This window comes from Bactrocera latifrons, unplaced genomic scaffold, assembly GCF_001853355.1.
Source record: "Bactrocera latifrons isolate USDA-ARS-PBARC rearing strain unplaced genomic scaffold, ASM185335v1 scaffold_5, whole genome shotgun sequence".
In the NCBI taxonomy this organism is placed as follows: Eukaryota; Metazoa; Arthropoda; class Insecta; order Diptera; family Tephritidae; genus Bactrocera; species Bactrocera latifrons.
Window position 1 is genome coordinate 839,309 of NW_017537156.1, and position 22,236 is coordinate 861,544.

General features: G+C 35.8%; 1 protein-coding gene across 1 annotated transcript in view; it reads right to left on the reverse strand.

The window, feature by feature from the left end:
- Window positions 1-22,236, reverse strand: part of LOC108973647 — a 136,606-nt gene that overhangs the window by 44,617 nt on the left and 69,753 nt on the right. The window contains exons 6-8 of the mRNA XM_018941038.1: window positions 15,763-15,932; window positions 8,405-8,568; window positions 551-715 (exon numbers count right to left, since the gene is read on the reverse strand). Of these exons, the coding sequence (XP_018796583.1) occupies window positions 551-715; window positions 8,405-8,568; window positions 15,763-15,932 (499 nt within the window). The remainder of the gene's footprint in view (window positions 1-550; window positions 716-8,404; window positions 8,569-15,762; window positions 15,933-22,236) is intronic.

The following is a 22,236-nucleotide window of genomic DNA, read 5'->3' on the forward strand; positions in this document are numbered from 1 at the left end:
TATATTTTTTACTGGAAACCCTACAAATGCTCATAGACCATGAACACCAGAAAAGGTATAAACTTTGTTGTTGACGTTTTCTCTTTAGAAGCTATTAAACTTCTCATTGAAAAAACTTTAAAAGTTTATATTCCTATTCTGTAGTTTCAGTTATAGTAAACAGATTTTATCAAATATTTTTTCCGCTCCATATTATTATAATCTTGTTATATATTCTTCCACATAAGTAGGCACTAATAAATACATATTTTCAGAGAATACTTTTTCCAAAAAGATGCATTCAACAGTGTTTTTTAATTTGAAATAAAAATACAAATGCAAGTTTAATCAAAGCCAAATAAAGTTTCTTATATAGATACAAAAGAATTAGACGCTTTTCTAAGATTCCTCTAGTTGATTGTTGAAACTGAAACAGCTAACCCAAACGAAGTATTGTAGTTCTAAGCCGAGCATATATTAAATGAATTATGAAAACTGTTGTCATTATCAGCACACCATTAATCAACCAATTCTATGCATCATAAGCACAAAAACAAATGCAAATACTTACTCGACATTCACTGCAACAAGCGCCACCGGCACACTGAGCCTCTGATTTCAGCTTGCAGGTGATGCCATCGCAACATGGATCCAAGGCACACTCCTCAATCGTGCCACAATCACACTCTTCATCCTCTTCGACGATCTTATTGCCACAATTGCGACGCATTTCGATCTGTAAAGTTGAAAAAAAAAAATCGGAATTATACAAAATTTGTTGTTGATCCAAAGTTTTACAGCGAAACATGCAAAGTTACACTTAAAATTTATTTTAGTAGAAATTTTAGTCCATGATTTTATTAAAGTCACAAACACAAATTATAACAGTAGTTCGTAGCTCACTTAAAAAAATGTCTAAAATCTCACTTCAGTGGATTATAAATATCAACCGTTATTTCAAGCGACATATTTGCAACTTTATTTTACTTTCCAAAACAAATATTTCAATTTGCTTGAAAGCGCTTACATAATCCAATTAGTTAAATTGCTGTCTTGTTGTTGCGCACGAGATTGTCTTGAATGTCTTGCTGTCTCAATCAAGTGCCACAATGCAACTCAGAAAATGTCAAAAATAGTTTCACTTTTTATAGCGGCCACTAATTTGGCGAACCGTTATAGCGTGTCACGCGTGCTGCCGCCACAAGTTTCACTGCGAAACTGCAACCTCCAAACAGCAGTGAAAGTCACTCATACGCCAGCGCGGCCTGACGGAGTGTACCTGCCAGCGCTGGTTGGAAAGTAGAAAACGGCACGCGGCACCAAGAGTGGCGACATAACAATGCAATAGCTGCAGAAAGCAACAACAACAAAAACAGAAATAAAACTGAAAATGAAAATAGAAACAAAAATGAAAACGAAAATGAAAAGGAAAAGGAAAAAAGTTGCAATGAAAATGAAATCGGAAAGAAAAACAGAAAACAGATTTTGCTAACAGGATTTGAATGCAGACGACCTCCCCCAGCTGAGGCTGGTACTGCTGTGCGGCTGGCGGTGGGCACATGTGGCAGCATTCGGCTCAGCGTGCAACGTGCAACGAGGCTGACTGTGTCTTGGGGCCTTGCGGTAGTACCGCTTTTGGTGTTGTTGTTGTTTCGAGTGTCGAGTGCTGCGTTCGGGGCACAATTAACCTCAGCAGGCCATCACACGCACACATACACACCCAAACGCATACACATGCACAGCACTTGTACAAAAGCTGAAACGCTCCGAGTGTCTGCAAAACGCAACGAGTGCTTGCAACGCTTTGCTGTCTGTATGCTTGTGCATGCAAATGCCAGTGCAAATGTGTGACTGTATGCTCAAACAATAAACAAAACAGAGCAAAACACGCAGCCAACGAAATTGCCACGAACGAGGTCGTTGCGTTCACACATGAATGCGGCTAAAAGGAATAAAAATTCAAGAGGCGCACGCATTGGCAGCAAATGCAAATAAACGCACACCAATACACGGACAATATACAATACAATATAGCGGTGTAGAAAGTCCCTGGTAATGTGTTAGGTTCCACAAAGCAAACTAGTTTATAACTACTCTTTTGGGTAACTAGTGTTAAATTTAACAATATTATTAACGCTAGTATGCGTTGTATTTTTTAAATATATTTGCTTGTGCTAACACTTTTTCGTTTTTCAAAATTATGTATTTAAAAAACACATGTATATATTAGGATGACCCACCAAAACTAATTATGAATGGATTTTTAATATTGAACCTAATCTTCTTTTTGAGAAATCCAATTCGTGAATAATACTTTCCAATTATTTTATTTTACTTGAATTAGGTTTTTGGTAAGTATAATCATTTTAAGTAAACAAAAACACCAAATCTGCATCGTTTTGTTTTCAATTTTTAAAACTTTAAATATACTCATTTTGAAATTAAAACAAGAAAAAATGTTCATTTCGGCTGCTAGGAAGCTTTAATGCCCTTCAAGTATATTTTTGATAGCATAGGGGAGCATATAAAGGTCTTAATCATGAGCTTGATCGGTCAGATTTTCTGATAGCTATATGCTATGGTGGTGCCGTTTTAACAATTTCTTTTTAGATTAAATATTTGCCTTAGAAAATATTCCATGCCTTTAAATTTTTTGAAGGTACTTCATTAAATGACGGAGCTTTCCATGCCAAAAATGCAGTAAGTAGTCCGATATGTGGAAAATTTCTGGTCGGCATTGCCAAAACTTTTTTTTTGTTGTTGTGAAATCTCAAAAAACCTTTTAAAATAAAGTTAAAAAATCCTGCCTTGCAAAGATACATAGTATATACAGGGTTTAACAATAAGAGTGATATGATTTCCTTCAAGAAACAACACGCTAATGTTAAGAAAATTTAAATGATTTTTATTTAATGTGAAGTACCATCCATACTTCTCTATAACATCAATCAAATTCTTGGAAGACATTCAATGTCACAGCTTCTTCAAATAATTTAATCTCCAAACTTCCCTCACAATAAAATGGTTTTTGAACGTGCTGTGGGAAACGTAGCCGCGTCTTGTTAGAATTAGATATTATGAATAAGATCAACTTTTACAATTGTGGTCATAAAAAGTTGGTTATCATCGAGCTAGACCGCTCTCCATTGATAGTAACGGTGTCAGCATCTTCATTTTGAAAGAAGTACGAACCAATGATTCCACCAGGCTAAAAGCCACACAAAACTGTCAATTTAATTGAGAATAGTGGTCCTTCATGAACAATTTGTGGATTTTCTTCGTACCAGAATCGACATGAAAATGAGCATCATTGGGGAAGTTGATTTTCCTAAAAAATCTGTATCGTTTTCAAGTTGTTCCAAGACAAAAACAGCAAAGTCACAACGATTACGGTGGTCCAATGTCTTCAGTTCTTGAGTGAGAACGACTTCATACGAATGCAAACTTAAAACCTTTCTCAAAATCTGCCAGGTCACAATCCTTGAGAACATCTTGGAATCGCCAATTTGTGATCTTCAGCAACACTCGCCTGAACGGCAGCATTACTTCGAGTGATTCTTTGCCTTTTTGGCTCCAGAATATTGTGTAAAGAAAATATTGTTGGCAATTTTCAAGGTGGACGAAGAGTTGCAATGGGAAAATGATTATTTGGATGGTGAAATTGAATAACTTGTAACGTTGTTCTTAAGTCTATATTTTAGTATTTTTTAGCTGTTATTGCAATTATGGAAGTACAAGTTGATTCAAAATTCTATTTTATTATATAAACTGTTGAATACAATGGATTTCATTCAAACTTTCTAAAGGAATTTTATGTTCGACTTAAGCTGCAGTCGTCCCCTCACTTTAAGTTCAATTTGTGCAGCTATATAGTCATTTAGCTATATAGTTATTAGTCAGTAAGTTCTTTTCAAGCGTCATCCATACTGTTGCTCAGTGGATTTATTGCCAGTAAGTTTTCACAATTACAAAGTCTATCTCGGTATCTTCGGAAGATTTTGATGATTTCGTCTATAACAAAAAGTACATTTAAGCATTTATGGATTTCGAATTTACTTATTTACCAAGGAGCACTTACAGTGCTTCTTAAAGTCTTAGACTGATACCTTCGCCAACAACCATAACTGCATTACATACGTCCATACTGGTTTAAGGACTGACTTGTAGAGTCGAACTTTATTTTCACTAAGTTGTGATCGCGGGTCTAAACGCCCGTACATTTTTTTTTTGAACATGAGCTCCTTCAATTTCTCTTTTAAGTGCGTCTTCCAAGTAAGTCAATTATTGATACGGAAGGACATTTTTCAACGCTACTTAAAGACCAAATTGTTGTTACTTCAAAGATAAAAACAAATAATTTTAAAATATCTTTACACTGTCTTTCTCATATCTTTCTCTCAAGGGAGAAATAGGGTTCAAATAATTATTATTTTAACAATTATTATTATTATGTGTATTAAATGAAAATTCCGACTCTTCTTATTGCTTGAATAGCTTTCTTTCAGGTCCCGAACGCGAAATATTTTATATAAAAATGTTTTTCTGAAAACAACTTTTGGAACTTGCGAACAAGTTGTTTCAAAAGCTTTTTTCTTTAGAGTATTGGGTGCTATATGGATATCGGAATCATTTTAGTATTTATATTTTTATTTGTAAAAGATTATATGTTTTTGTTTCGAATGTCCATTTTTTTTTTAAACTTAAGTTCATATAAAGTGGCGAAATTATTAATGAAAATAAATGGTAACAACTATTAGTTTCAGATTAAAGCCAGATGGGCAAGAAAGACTCTATTCCCTGCTAATATAATATAAAATTGGAAATGATCTTTCCTACAATTTGTTGCACAACAAACATAAAGCCGAAATTACCAGGCCATTCTGACTTAGCAATTTGTGCTAGATAGACTACATATTTTAAGAACAGTGACTGTTCCTAAGACGGAATTCTTCTCCACTGGCTTCAGTGTTTGTTCGCTAATATCTAAGCGGGGCAGCTGTTTTAGCTAAAGAAATAATGGTTGTATGCAAAAAATGTATATACTATTACAATGTAGCAGAACTAAAAAAAAAAAAATATAATAATAATAAATCCTTCGACAGAAGTAATAATTAAAAAAAGTTCCTCAGCACGCCACGCTTAGCCGCAGTGGCAAGTTGCGGCCGACAGTGAGGCTCCTGTGTCCATCTTCAACACATTCGTCACCTTTCTTTCTTGCCAAAACACTCAAAACAAAAGAGTCATTTATGCAAAGAAACTCACGCTTATTTATGTAAATGTGTGCATGCATACAATGCGCCTAAAAGACTGCTACATTTAGGGGAGCAATGATGCTGGCGCAAAGCCGCTCATGCGATGATGCCGAATACATTTGTGCGATGTGAGCCAGCGACGCAACAAAAACAACGAAGCTGTCACAACGTTTATTGTAGTTGTTGCTCTTGCAACTGACCTAGTGCCAAAAAATCAAGACAAAAGCTAAAAGTGCTGCACTCACACGCCATAGTCATCCAGCTCCTCCTCCTGCTCCAGCCTCAACGCCTTCTCATGCTCGTTCATGTTGACGTTGAGTAGTTATTGATGTAGTGGTGTGAGTGTGTGTGTACATGCGTGCGCGTGTGTGTGCGCTTCCACTTCGTTTATGCAAAACTTGTCATCATTGCTGCGCTGCTGTTGTTTGCTTGTTTACTTTTAGCTCTTACACTGGCGCTATGCTATTGTTGCACCATTTTGGCTGAAGCTTTGTGCCACATACCAAGCGAACATGCAATGCATATGGAAAAAACAATGCAATGCAAGCAAACAGCAAGTGCCAATGGCTGGTGTGTGCAAACACTGCGACGCGCCAATACTTAGTGCCACAGGGGTGTGGCAGAGACAGCTAACATTTCGCTTGCCTCGAGAGTTGCATGTTGCACGTAGCATTGTCAGTGGTGTATACATGTGCCTGCTGCTGTTGTTGCATTCATCTTGAGGCAATACGCTTGATCGTGCTTCTTTGTTGTTGAAAATGGCACACAATGTACACAAGTACTTTTTTTCTGCCTCGTTTTGAATGCATTTTTTTCTGAAAGTCTTGTTGTTGTTGTGTGCCTTCTAAGACTAATTTTTGTTCGTTTGAGAATGCACTCGACGCTTGTTTTCTTTTCTAGGAAAAATCTTTTGTTTGTTTGTAATTTTCAGCTTTTTTGATATTTTTGACTGAGTCTGGTATTGTTCTCAAAGAAGTCGACTTTTCCGGGAATTCAAGTGCCGTTATAGCTAAGAATATCTGTCAAACATTTTTAAGCACTCGAAATATTGCAGTATATTTCTATTGAGTTCGAGAACATTAATTTTCGATGGCATAGAAGGGTCAGCTCAGCTACTCAGAGCTGAATAGCAGGAATAGATATTTTTTCTTTGAGGATAGTGCTTTGATAAGCAATCGAACTGGCCTTTTGGTGACCGCTGAAAGACAGACATATGTATTTCACAAAGCCGCTATGATTTACTTTGTCTCCCGGACCACTGTAGTCAAAAGTTGGTGAAGCTGATGAGTTCTCCTATCTAAAAAAAACTGGTAAAAAAAAAGCTGGTACCTATCATAGCGCTAAAGCTTCATGTCGAACTTGAAATTAAGATTATATAGGTTACATAGTTGGGTAATGAAAGTAACAATAATTTAAGTCAGTATATTTTATGTCCAAGAAAAACTTTTGGGCTTAGGTCGTCGTCTACCTTTGTCGTTTAAAAAAATCTTCTTTTTCGTGTTTTTAATGTAGTTTTTGTGTTTTTTTTTTTTTGTTTTCTGGGCTCTAAAGCCAAAATTTTTCAATATCTAAGTTCAAGAATGAATTAGTATAATCTTGTTTGGAATACATCGTCGTGAGTAGGGTCGACAATTGATCGCGGAGGCATGTAAGTGACCACTTTACTCAGTTAGACCGCTCAAGCACAAGATGTTAGTATTCTACAGAGAAGAAAAAGAGAAAATTATAGTATTGCCTTGATTTTCTTCAATTTAACTCTTCGCCGCAAAGCTGAATGATTGACTATTCTACTCTCGAGCAACTGCATAGGGATAATAAAAAACAAGTGGTACACTGACGGCTCGAAAACGTCGGAGAGAATTGGTGCAGGAGACGCAGGACCACGCACTAAACACTCTATACCTATAGCAAGTTTTTCGAGCATAACTCGGATAGAAGTCTTTGCCACTAATCGGTGCTTTTGAGATAAATCTACAACGAAACAATCGCAACGAATGTATAACCATACTTAGCGATTGTCGAAGGACCACTTACAGCCCTTATTCGCGGTGGGTTTCCATACCTTAAAACAGCCACCCCGCAGTAAAGAAGGAATAGGCAGAGAAAGATATTAGAAATTACTCCAAGGCATCCGACATTGCAAGTTGCTAATGGGGGGTTACAACCTCAGCAGGCTTAAATATATAATTCAGATTACTTGTCACATTCTGCACTGGCCACTGCTAGCTGAAGAAGCACTTAACATGACAAGAAGCCTGTAACTTCAGAACACCTGCTAATTGATTGCATAGTAGTTTGCAGACTGAGGCTGAAGGTCCTTCAATACATGTTTCCAAATAGGTATCACATCGCTTCGCTAGTACCCATCAGTACTCTGGACTTTGTCAAAATGCTGGGGCTAGGCAAGTCTTTGTGATTTAAGTGATTTTGTTATCGATCTAATCTAATATACAGACAATGAGTTATAAAATCTTTGACATAAAAACAGCTAACACAAAAAAGTTGTCCCCACAATAGAAAGGCAGATTTGCTTTTTAATACCTACCTGCCATGATATATGCTTTAAACGTTTTAAGACTAATTGTTGCTGACCATTTCTCGTAAATAAATCTGATTGAATCACAGAAGAGGGTAACTAGCAGATATTCTCTAGTGGGTTGATAATATACAAAATAACCCTGCCAACCACTGAAAGCATTATTCCAAGAGAACGTCAACAGAATGTTGAGCAAGGTATATGTGCTCTTAGTAAAGATTTAGTAGAGATATTGAAGACCCTTTCGCTTGCGCTACCTATTTTTGCAGACTCTATCACAAAAAGTAATCTCTGCCTATGTTATTGCTATTAATGTCATTGATATTGTCCTGGTAACGAATACCACTGTTCATCAGACGTTTCTTCTGAGATCTGAAATTCCACTTAGGAAATATTATTATACATTGCGAACTAATTAATTGCTGACTCAGTGAAACTCTATAATCTACTCAGATCAACAAATATACAAATTTTGTGTAATTTTATAAGTATTGATTCTTCTAAACTAAACTCTATCCTTCAATTGTGGTAAAACTAATATACTTTTCAATATATTTTGCATATATTACATAATTTCGATTTAAAATTAACTTAGTAATGTATGTAAATTTTGTAGCTGCATTTCTCTAAGACTCACCTCATTCGGCTTATTGAGTAAACACAACCCATGTCCGGTGCGCAGCGCATCGATGTAATCCTTTTTGCTGCACTCGGAGAATTTATAAGGCTGCACATTCTCCTGGCCAACAATCGATTGGGCCATTATGCAGCCATGCCAGTCCCTGCAGAAGCACTCCTCACCTGTGAAAAATGCAAAATTAATTAGAACAATCCAAACAAAAAAAAAATAAAATAAAAAATAAATAAATAAATAAATAATGCAGCTGGCTCTGTTGCGTAATAGAGAAAAACGGAAGTGTGTGGGAATACACGAATATGTGATCAATAAATAAAATAATTTTTGAAGTCGTGAACTAAGTTAAAAATATACAAATTACTCGTTTTCTATGCACTACTGTGTTTCGCTGCACTACTTTATTTCTAAAGATTTCTGCTTTATTACTTTAAATGTTGATGGCTCCGTTGTTATAATTTTTATACTCTTGCAACATGTTGCTACAGAGTATAACAGCTTTTTTCACATAACGGTTGCATGTATCGCCTCAAACTAAACTAGTTATATATGGGGTTGTATATACATATACATATATATAGAAATGATCGGAATCTTGAAACGAGTTGAAATCCGAGTGACATGCTAACTGTAACTTCAATCGTAAAACGCCATTTAAAAACAAGTAAGGAAGGGCTAAGTTCGGGTGTCACCGAACATTTTATACTCTCTCATGATAAAGTGATAATCGAGATTTCATTATCCGTCATTTACATATTTTTTATTTTGATGTAAAATGAATTAGATTAGATCAATTTTTGTACTTTGGGTGTTGAAGTGTATTTTCATTTATTTTAACTGTATTGATTTACCGATATTTTCGGTGAAAAATTAGGTTAGGTTAGGCACTAAGTTCTTCGTGTTCGATATCAGGGACCTTGAAAAGTTATAGTCCGATCACGACAATTTTTCCACAAGGGATACTTCAGTGTAAAGTTTTATCATCATTGGTTCCTAATGCATATATTATACAGAGAAGGCATCAGATAGAACTCAAAACAGCGTTATATTTGAAGAGGGCGTAGTTGTGAACTGATTTCACCCATATTTGGTACATGTCATCACGGTTTTAAGAAAATATTATATACCGAATTTCATTGAAATCGGTTGAGTACTTCCTGAGATATGGTTTTTGGTCCATAAGTGGGCGACGCCACGCCCATTNATTTCATTGAAATCGGTTGAGTACTTCCTGAGATATGGTTTTTGGTCCATAAGTGGGCGACGCCACGCCCATTTTCAATTTTTAAAATAAACCTGGGTGCAGCTTCCTTCTCACATTTCTTCCGTAAAATTTAGTGTTTCTGACGTTTTACGTTAGTCGGTTAACGCACTTTAAGTGATTTTCAACATAACCTTTGTATGGGAGGTGCGCGTGGTTATTGTCCGACTTCTTCCATTTTTGAACTGTATTTGGAAATGCCTGAATGAAACAACTCTGTAGTTTTGTGTTTGGTTGACATAGCTATAGTAGTTTCCGAGATATGTACAAAAAACTTAGTAGGGGGCGGGGCCACACCAACTTTTCCAAAAAAATTTCGTCCAAATATGAACCTCCCTAATTTCACTTTAATATCTTTATTTATGGCTTAGTTATGACACTTTATAGGTTTTCGGTTTTCGCCATTTTTTGGAGTGGCGATTTAAATCCGGCATCCGGATTTAAACTCTACTCGTCACCCTGATCACTTTTATATATATAACCCTATATGAGTATCTGACTCTTTTAGTTTTAGGACTTACAACTTTGTTGCGATAATATAAAAAGGTACATAACTGTTATTTGGCGCAAAGGATCGCAGTAGCAAGGGCCACTTGTGTCTACAAATTTTGTAAAAGTGGGTGTGGCTAAGCCCTCTAATAGATTTAAGGATAAATACAACTAGAATCACTCACCGCTCACTCCACATAAAATCATGGGCATGGCACCGTCATCTTTAAGGTGAAATCCCGTATCTCTCAACTAAATTTTTAACAAGATTTAATCTCAATATTTTATGTGACAGTGTGAAAATTGGTGAAAGCGCACTAAAACTACCTACTTTTCATATAAAAAAATTAAATTTTTTTTTTTGACTATTTCGCTGTCCTACCTACAGCTGACTTTGTGCAAAAAATATCCGCCAATGTGTGAGATATATTATATAAATGCAATTCAAGGATAATCTTTTGCTGATATCGGTAAGTCTGTTTGTCAGAAATGAATTGAATCGATTCAATACTTTCCTTAGCTCTCAAATACTAACATTTTGGAACTTCTTGATGACTTTATTCCGCATATTTCGGCCAACATGTGAGTTATCTCAAACAAAATGGGAGAGCGTATTTTTCTCATAACAGTATGTATTTGTGCCAGAAATGTATAAAATTAGGCGAAAACTTGACCTAGCCCTCATATCACTAATATCAGGATTTTTGAGCACGCCAGCTGACTTTACTCCATATGATTGGTGATTGTATGTGAGGAACGTTGATGGAACCTTGAAATCATTTTATTAGACTGTGACCTTTTAACTGCATGTAATATCGGCCCAGATCAATGGTCAATGCTATCTCTTATATACTTAATATAAGATCTTCAAATTTTCGACAAAATTAACTGAAAGTATAATAATGAATTTACTGCTAGAAATTTGTGAAATTGGTCTACGAATCAACTAAATTCCCATATGGTACTAAATATAATTATTTTCGTTACACTAACAAACCTTATATCAAATATGGCGATCTAGGTATTTTTTTATGTATGTATATATAACAGTACTTGGATTACGAACTTCTGGTTGACGTTTTACATCCTTAACTATTTCCCTGGCTTAGGTGCTGGTAAGTTGCAAGACTATGAAATGTTCGGTTGCACCCGAACATATACCTTCCTTGATTGTTTTTGTTATATTCTGAACAAGAGTTGGTTTTGCCATATTCGGCTCATGCCGCTTCTCCCCAAAAAGCTGATCATTTGTGAGAGTTTGAAGATATTAGACCACTATAGCACGTAGCTGCCTTACAAACTGACCGATCAAAATCAATTTCTTATATCAAGTTTTTATAGTTGTGAAGGGCTGAAGCTTCGCTGCAGACGAAGTTTATGTTTTTTCTTGTTTTATTTATTATTTGTTTAACTTGAAAATTATATAATTTTTTTTTAGTTCCAATAGCCCATGAAAAACAAATCAATTTAAAATATGAAAACCTTGTATGTGTGTAGTCTAGTGTTGGCGTTGCTTAAGCGGCGAAGCATAATTTTTTATGCTGAAATATTTACTGTGTATAATATTTATTTATGCGCTTATCAGTAAGTGTGTGCATGATTGCGCATTCATTGGAATGGCCTGGCACACACACGAACACACGGTTTGTTATTGCTGAAAGCAACAGAAGCACTAACCGCTTTTTTAACGTTTCCCTTTTATTTATTTAAATAATCTGTTTGTTTTTTAATTGTTGTGCATTATTTACCTTGAGGGATGCTTGTGTGTGTGTGCGTGTTTGTCCAATAAAACGAAATTATGAAGAGAAAAGGAACACAAATGCGCCCACACCCCAACCCCCGTTATTTGAAATGAAATTTATGAATTTTCATTAAAAGAAAATACTTCGCCACTTTGGACACACACACACGCACACACGCGCACACGCACTTTGATTGAATTGAGTGCGACGGGCGTTTGCATATTATTAACCACCACACACACACAACCAGTGGCGTGGTGTCTGCCAGCTTGGTCAGCACTGATGGCTCAAGTCGGTAATGGATGTTTGCGAATCGAAAGCACGTCTCTCAGCCGCAACGCACAAAAATACAGTATGCTTGTTATAAAATATGTATTTACAGTTATTGGGCAGGCACTCCACCTTCAACTGTGCGCCCAGATTTGTCCGCTGATTCTACTATGGCGTTAAGCGTTCATCATAAATCAAGCAATTCACTCGATTATTATGCCGCAAACACACACTGGTGGAGCAAACCTCGTGCTATGTTGAATAAATGATGGTTGTAGTTGGGTGGTTATATATAGAGTAATAATTTTTTATTGTCGATTTATGTAATTTGTTTCTTCGTAAAAAATAATAAATGTGCGCCGGGAGACACATTAGCGCGTGAATAGAGTGAAGCAGCTCACAAGTGATTATCGCAGCACTGTGAGCGCTTTGAATATTTGTTAAATGGAAATCATATTCAAATTAACTAAAAGCAGGAATAAGAAATATGAAAGAGAAAAAAGTGTAAATTCAAAATTGGAATAAGAAAGCAGCATTAAACTCAGCAATTTTTGGGGAACTGGAAGGAAGAAAAGTAATACTGCTGCTGAGATTAAGTAATGAAACTTATTTTACCACAATTTACTTATTTTATCAACTTGCACATATAATTCTAAAACCGAATTGGTTGATTAGTATTTCCAAAACAGGTCTTAGGAATCAAAGCTGAGTAAGTGGATAGATAGTCAGAGTATGAAAGTTTGACTTCAAATGGCCTTTTCTGTTGGTTTCTTAGGGTTTTATGACAACTGTATCATACTAAGGTGAGTAGATAACTCGCTTTTGAACCCGAACTACTTTTACAAGCTCAATAAATATATTATTATTTTTTACATCATATTTCTATATTGCACTAAAATAGACTATGGAAATTTTCTTCGTATGACTTTCATTTTTGTATTTTTATACGCTGAACATCGTGTATTAAGGGGTCCGTAGGGTAATCTGGAGTGTTTTTTTTTGAAATTCTTCTTCAAAGAAATTCTTCAAAGAACTTTTGTCACAAATAATGAGGTATATCGTGGAGTGTATAAACCAATCTTTTCGGAATTTTTTGGTCACATCTGTCGGAGAAATGGCTGGGTGAATGAGATGCGTTTTTTCACTGGCGGACTCGATTTCTCATGCTTGGATCATCTGAAACACAAAAACCCAATTTATTCTTAAAAAGTACGTGAATGATTATCGTCCCTACACGAATCATGAAAGCATCTTTATAAATAAAAACGTAATTAACCGGAATTATGTCCGCCAGTTTAAAAACGTGTGTTTTGAGAAGGACGCGTTTAAAGTTTGAGATGTGCACTCCGAGCGCTCCGAACATCGAGTGGTATTATTGTTTGTGGAGCCTTTTCGAAACCTTTAAATGGTAAAGTGGGTTTCTACATTAATTCTCAGGATAAAGGGCACCAAAAAAAAAAAAAAAAAAAAAAAAAAAAAAAAAAAAAAAAAAAAAAAAAAAAAAAAAAAAAAAAAAAAAAAAAAAAAAAAAAAAAATTAAAAAAGATTACCCTACTGATCCTTTAAATTTGCCACGCAGTTTGGATGAATGTGCAAGAACTGAAGCCGCTCGACTTTCCCAAGCATTGTTTCACTCGAACAGAGAGTTCGAACCAAATTTTGTTCGGGAATGAGTTTCATTTCCTGGTATGCTTGAAAGCAGAAATGCCTCATTTGTGACGAGGAGATTCAAGGACTGCCAATCTAGATAAAACAACGGTTTGCTTTGGTTTATGGGCCGATGAAATCATCTATATTTCGTCAAAAATGATACCGATGAGAACGCAACCGTTAATATCGACCGTTAGCGCGTTATGGTAAACGACTACTTGATGTCTGAAATTGAAGCTCGTGACATCGACAATTAGTCGATAGACCAAGATCATACCTTTCTTCCTGTAGGGATACGGATATCTAAAGTCTAAAGTCTATGCGGAAAATCCCACTTCGATTTAGGCCTTGGAGCAAAGCATTCGGGTCATTCGCCAGTTACCAATCGAAATTCTCGAACGAGTCATCGAAAATTGAACTCAACGGATAGACGATTTGAGACGTTGCCGCGGCCAACATTTGAAAGATATAATCTTAAAAAAATAAACTACAAATAATATTTTTATGAATAGGGTATATTAAGTTTGTCACAAAGTTTGTAACATCCAGAAGGAAAGGTTGGATACCCTATAAAGTWTATATATAAATGGTCAGTATGTCGAGCTGAGTCGATTTAGTCATGTCCGTTTGTCTGTCCGTCTGTCTGACTGTCTGTATATATACGAACTACTCCCTCAGTTTTTCAGGTATCGTTTTAAAATTTTGCAAACGTCATTTTCTCTACAACAAGCTGCTCATTTGTCAGAACTGCCGATATCGGACCACTATAACATATACTGCCACACAAACTGAATGATCGGAACCAAGTTCTTGTATGGAAAACTTGCACATTTCACAAGATATATTCACGAAATTTGGTTCAGATTATTTTCTAATGCAACACTGTAATCTCCGAAAAAATTATTCGGATCGGTTAGCTATAGCATATAGTTGCCATACAAACTGTATACAAAGTTATTAACAGAAATACACCTGTGAAGGGTATTTAGCTTCGCTGCAACCGAAGTTAACGTTTTTTCTTTCTTCGAATCATAATAAATATTCTCCATTAAATTTGAAGTTTCTGTATTTTTTTCTTTAAAAACGTAGGAAAGCTCGAACCGGAACACCTTCTTGCTTATTTTGAAGGCATTTTAAAATCTAATATCATTTTAATTTATTATGATAAATTATTACCTCCCTAAAAAAATAGACTAACTAAATAATATTAACATCACCGAACTTATTCATTTTATAGTTTATAGAGAACTCTCCAGCAAGCGGAATCCACAAAATTTTACGCACAAGAAACTGATTCTCTGCGAAATCAGAACAGTTATGGCTCTTGCCACTTATCGGTTAATATAAAAATAGCAGTTTATGTTTGGCATAAATACCTACTTATGATAAAATGTCTATGAAAGAGTATGCTGATGATAATATAAGAGAAATAAGCACTTCGACGAGCCATTAAAAGCCATCGACATAAACTTGCGCTGCAGATAAATCTTTCGTCGAAGCAGCGCAAAGACAAGCCACCACTGAATAGATAAAAGCGCTGTTTACTTTACAATAAATAATTTACTATAAAAAACTGATGAATGCACGGCGGCAAAAGCAAGAAAGAAGACAAAGATTGTGCCAAACACCAATGCAATAAATCAATTTTATGGCGCGATTAATTTTGGTATACCATTAAGATTGTTTACCACGCAAATGAGCGCGTATAAATTTAATGTGGCGACAGTTTTGAGTGGTGAAAAGAGAACAAGAACAACAAAAATCAAATAACTTAATTTCGCTTAGAACGTCGAGTTAAAAATGAACATCAGGAATGGGAGTTTATGTGTTTGGGGTGTATGTGAGTGCGTGAGTGCATGCAAATTGCGACTGCGGTGCGCAAAATTATATATAAATGAGTAAATGCAAGTATGTATGTGAATTGTATGCTGTGACTATAGAATACTTACGTCCATCATCGTGGCCCATGCCGATATTATGGCCAATCATGTGCGCCATCGTGCCCGCCAACAGATGCGGCTCGTAGACATTAATATCAACGCTGATGCCGATCGCACGCGGCGTGCACACAGTCTCCGGCACCGCCATGCCCGCCTCGCCGCCAGCGAACGTCTCGCCGCTATAAAAGTAATAAAAGAAAACCCATAAATATTTATACATATAAATTCATATATGTATACTCTATAAGCGTGTGTGTGTGAGTATTAGTTGGTGGAGCAGCAGTAGGGACTGAAACATAAAAAGTTCATATAAAATTAGCAATGACCACCAACAGCAAGCAATAAACAAATTGAAGGCGTAAAACGCCAACAACGAGATACAAAACACCCACGCCGCTCTCCCCCCGCTCCGCATCAACATCATTTTGGCTGCTGATTTTTATTATTTATTTCTTAGTTGTAAAAGTCAATAAAAAAGGTTCGCAGAACTCAACTCCATACCGCTGATGAGCTCCACGTACATATACATACATATATACCCACTTAGAGTGTTTGTTGCACCCGTTTAACGGCCCGCTTTTAAAAGTAAATATTTCAACACAAGTGGCCGCAATTACCAATTGAGGATTTATTAAAAATTCATTGGGTCACCGAAGGACAACGAGTGCCGCTCAAGGTTGATTGGTCGCCGCCTGTGGGTTTGGGTTAAATGCACCCCGGCAGTAAGTGGTTGTGTAGGGGCGCCGGGTGTTCATAAGTTCAATCAGTGCAAATGAATTTAAAACTTTTTGTAACACGCCAGCGGCACATCGTCTCAAATCCTAAACGAGGGATAGCGCATAAATAACGGTAATTGCGCAGGAATGCGGCGAATGTTTTAAGTAAAACAATCAAAAAACAAAAAAGAAGAATCCAAAATGTGCTTGAAAAGGTTGTTTGCGAAAAGGCCGTTTTATTGAGTATTAAATTTAATTCCTTATTTAGGCGGCGTTATTTTACACATCAACAAAGGTCGAAAACTTAGCATCAAAGGTTATACAAAGGTGTATTTTGCAGTCAAAAGAATATGAAGGCGTAAACGTTTAAAGTTTGGCATGCCTTTTGCGCTTTAAGTGCCCTTGAGGTGCTGGGCTTCAGGCGCCAAAGCATATTATTATCGGGTTATTGAAGATGATTGCTTTGTGTTTGTCGCGTGGCAGTGAAATAATGAAGGTGGCCAAATTCTCATTTCATACAAAGTGGTTTTTTTTCGTATGTAAAATAATTGAAATAAATATTTTGGAAAAGTTGGAATTCTCCAGATATTTAGAGGGTGAATGAATGCCCAAATTAATTTGATTTGATTGTGTGAAACTATTTAAGTATATCTCCTAGTTTTCAGTAGTGTACAATTAAATATGTTGTCAATATGACTTCAAGTAATACAAAACGCCTTAACCCTTCTGCACAAATTGAGATTGTACCCCTCATAAACAATTTGTAGGTCAATATGACCCAATAGCAAAAACACATCAGTATGGTAAAATTATAATGGCAAACTCATTTTTTTTATTATTCAAACATAAAATTAACAAATTCAAAATTGTTTTCAATGGGAGTCAGTAAAAAGTATATCAATTCTCACAATTTATACACATAACTGCCCTTACACTATGTTCTTTGCATATAAAATCAAGCATTTATCGCATAACTGAATGCTTGTTGGAGTTTTTAGTATGTGGACAATAAAAACACCTTTGTCTCTTACCCAAGAAGCATAAAGGAGAATTTTGAGGCTGCACGACCGTGGATAAACTGGGAGTGTCTGCTGCGACTGCTTCCTGGATGCTTTCCACAACTCTTTTTGCAGAAGGACCATAGGGCATTCGCTCTCGGCCGCTTAAAGTTTTTAGTTCTGTTCCATTCGGGATTAAGTTCGGTCCATATAACATATGCGTTATATCCCGAAACATCGACCATATTGGAAAAGAGTGCAACTGGCCATCGTTTCGTTTGGCGTTTACATGTGTACGTTGCTACTAATTGGTCCAGCGCATCAACACCTGCTTTAGTCGCATTATAGTGATGTATTATTTCTGGTTTCTTTTTCTGATCATCCCTAGTCTCTGCCGAATGATGGAGAGTACTCATTACAACAACGAATTTGTATTTCTTTGGCATGTAGGTCACAACAGTCACATTTTGTGTGAAAAAGAATTCCGAATAATACTCTGGTTTTTTCCTGACGTCATTAGCTTAGAGGGGAAGAAACTTCTTGTTCTTTCTAACTGTTCCTACTACCGTTATTTTACGTCGTAGCAATTCGACAGCCAAATTGTAGGTTGTAAAAAAGTTGTTTCACGTGACGGTATAGCCTCTCCCCAAATTGCGTGTGAGATTTATAACTACATTTTCAAATAAAGAAAATATTTTTGTATTGTCTGTTTCACTGCTATTTTTCTCATGTTGATAGCTTTTACCTTGGTTCTTTTCTGGCTGAGTATTTCTGGCCCTTCCTAGATAGACATCCATATTCCATGCGTAGTTGGACTTGGAATCGCAAAGAGCCCATATTTTTATGCCATATTTGTCAGGTTTGGAAGGTATGTACTGTCTAAAACAGCATCTTCCACTAAAAGGTACCAGCTGCTCATCGACGGTCACATTTTCATTTGGATTATACATCAGTTTAACATTAAGATTTTTGCTCCATTTGTCCCAAATATTTCTTATTGGAGCTAGCTTATCCCATAACCGTCTGGTTTCCCTATCTTCATGGCTATCAAAACGGAGGCATCGTGAAATTTGCATAAATCGTTCAATATGCATAACAGCGCGGAATATGGGTCTTCCATTTGTTTCATCTCATAAACATCTCAAGCTTTCCCCGTTAGACTTGGAAACACCAGTCATATCAATGATCTCCCACTTACTTTCATATAACTGCACGCCCTTGAGGTTGGTCATATCAACAATAATTTCTTTCAGTTCTAGTGAAATGAATAAATCGAAAGCACCTTTTATGCTAGCAACCAAGAAACGTGCGTGTTGTGAAGGGCCTGGTTTATTTGAAAGAATGCATTCTTGTCACACTCTGCTGCATTGCATTTGATGAGGATCTTTATACCAAACAATCGTACCATCTTTTGCAGGATTATTTCCTTGTGTTTCTCTGCTAAGACTTTCAATGCTATCAAAAGAATCTGTAGATATATCAGACTCATTTATTTCAGATTCATCACATTGAAAATCTTGATCTTCATCAGACGCTTCATCAAGTGACTCGTCATCATCATTGACAATTTCTTCAATTCTTTGACGTGATAGAATCTATACAAATATGAATACATACCTACATATAATAAAAGAATCGCAATATTATAAAAAAGTTAAATTATTCGCTGCATTTTAATTGCGCAGATTTTTACATTCGCATATCACTGAGCAAAAAAATTGTCTACCGAGCGTCTTCACAGTTGAAATAAATTACACAACTGACAACATTTTCATAAGCTTGGACGTATGTTTGCTGTATGTAGTAGAATACAGTTATCCCAGAGCAAAACAAAATTCACCAACTACATACATATGTACATACATAGCATAAAAAAAAATCAGAAAATAATGTTCAATACCGTTATCACTAGGCACCGCAAAATTCACAAATGAGCACTAGCATGCTTTTTCTGTTTAGTCACATTTGAGCATACATTTTCTTGGTGGTCAAAATGACCCACAAATTGTATACACGTACGAAAAGTTTTTAAAAAATTATGTAAAAAAACTGGCTCATCCTGGTAAAAAATATGTACGTATAACTCATCATAAAACTCAGACTGAGGATATCAGAATGGTTTTATAAGCAATTAACAATTCTAAGGCTTGGTAATACGCGTTTGTTTCTTAAATTTGGGTCATTTTGACCCAATTTGTGCAGAAGGGTTAAGGAAACGAAACTTTAGGGAAGGATTCAAATCACCGCCCAAAAACTCATATAACAATAGAATTGGAATGCCAATAATATTTTTCCTCTCTGTTACGCTTTCTCATACACCACTGGTAACGATAAGTTGTACAATTGTTCTTCGGCTTCGGAGTCAAGTTCTGAAATATGTTGCATATAATGCTAGAAAAATTCTTAATTTTTTTTTGTCAAATGATACACAATTTTATAGCTATAACTTTGGTTAGGTTTGGTTAATAGGACGATCTTAGCAGGGATTTTACGCGTACAGCTTTGAACGCCGGGTCGTTGTGGTACCTAAAACTCCTGTCTAGTAGATCATAAGACCCTCACAAATCAGCACTTTGAGGCAATCACAGATTTGTTAAGATAACTGATGTTTGGCTATGACTCCTGGTTCGGAAAGGTTAAAAGTGAATTTAAGTAAACAAACATAAGTTGAAATATTCAGACATATGCTTTTCAAATATTAGTTGCATTATTTCTTCTTCACTAAGTTGTGAGCTTCGAAATATTTCGAGAGCATTACAATTTTTACAATGGCTTTTGATATGGGAATGATAGCCTACAGTATTCTTTTTGCTTCAATTTAGATACAGCAGTCGAATGTGTCAAATCGAGGCCTTACCTACCCATATACATACATGTATATAAATGACAAAATGACAGATTGACCAAAATATGGCTTTGAGATTGTGCCACAAGAGCTGTCCGATAACGACTAAGCCTCATTACCCACCTACTGGCGCCGCTATTGCAAGAGCAATAAGTACACTATCGTATAACACATCCTCGTAGAGCAATTCGAATCATAATTTTATTTTTACCGCATTTTAAAGTGGCATTGGCCGCGGTCTTAGAATGAAAATAGTTTTATGAGCAAGAATATCGCGTAGTGAAATCAAAGAAAGCTTTCTTTTCAATGGCGGCTGTCACGAATTGATTTAATGAGTTTAAATTTTGTCTTGTGTTACAATAGTTCACATGCTCGTATTGCCAGAAAATCCATTGAATGAGTTTTAAACGACTGCCTGTCCCATATCCGGCATGATTAGGAATCGCCGAATCCAAATTTATAAAATTATACTAAAAACTACTATCCTAAAAATTAATAGAGTATGCTTAAGATGCTTTGGAACAGTTAGAAAGAGAGCTCACAATCGCTTTAGAGAGGCTAGATGAAATGCATTCGGTTTCTGTTTCAAATTAGAAAAGTCAGGAAAGTATTGACGAAAAGGTGCGAATTTGATGAAATTAATGACAGATATGTTCAGAAATAATGCATATGATAATTTTGCTTTAAGGGAAATTCTTATATTATATTTCCATGCTCGAAAACTGCAAATTATTATTTACATTAATCATAGAACCAGCGCTTACTTCAAGAGGTCATATACAGTTAGAATTTCCAAAAAAAAATCGATTTTTTAATTTAATTTTCTTAATGTACATATATTTCAGAGTACACACAGAAATTATCATATTGTTTCGGTGAATAATTTCGAAGTGACACGTAAATTTGAGAAGGTGTTTCTTAAAATTTTAAACGCGTTTTTCTTAAAATGGTGTCCAAAATTACTCGAAAACGGCTGAACCGATTAGTCTAAAACTTTAATACGAGCCCCTTGAATATATTTTTAAGTAACTAAATGAATATTTTTTCTCCCCATAAATATTTTTTCTTATAAACAATTTAAGGCCGAAATTTTCGACGAAAATCGAATTTTTTGTGAGAAACTGTCATTTTGTCAAAAAAAAAAAAAAGTTATTTGCTTGATCCTTCGATTTGTTTTACTAGATGTAACTTTACTTTAATGAAACTTCTTTGGTTTTTTAATTTTATAAGATCCAGTTTAGAGATATACCTGTAGTGGTCATCGCAAGACGTCTTACCACAGAATGTATACAAATTGTTGAACCAATAAATTTAAAAGTTTTCTCAGAAAAAATTATGGAAAATTCACTTTTTCGGCCTTCTTACTGTATATAACCCCTTAAAAATATTATTAAATTTGATGAAAATATATAATTCTATATATTTCAATGTTGGACTGAGTATTCGTCACAAGCCGTTCGTGCATAAATTCTTAATAAGAAGGAAGAGCAAAACACCAGCAATAAACAAACAGACTGCTGTTCGTTGCCGAGCCTGCTTCAGCCAAGCGCACGTGACTAACATTTGCACGGGCTCAAAAAGCAGGCAAATATCCGCACATAAACCTAAATACACAAACACACACACACATAGCCACATTTAGTGTCTCCAAATGGCCAGCAAACGTTTTGTAGCGTTTAAGCTAAGCGCTTTAAGCAAAGCAGCAGGGGAAAGCAGAGTAAGCTGAAAGGCAGGGTGAAAAGCACAGCATACTTACATACATATATGTACATATATGCAGAGATGTAGACGTGTATGCACACACTCACACACGAACGCACTTTGCAATGCACGCCGCCACATTTCCGCCTTTACTTTTGCGCGCATTTCCGCTTCCTTTAGCAAACTAATGCCATAAAAAGCTTATATACGAATGAATGTAGAA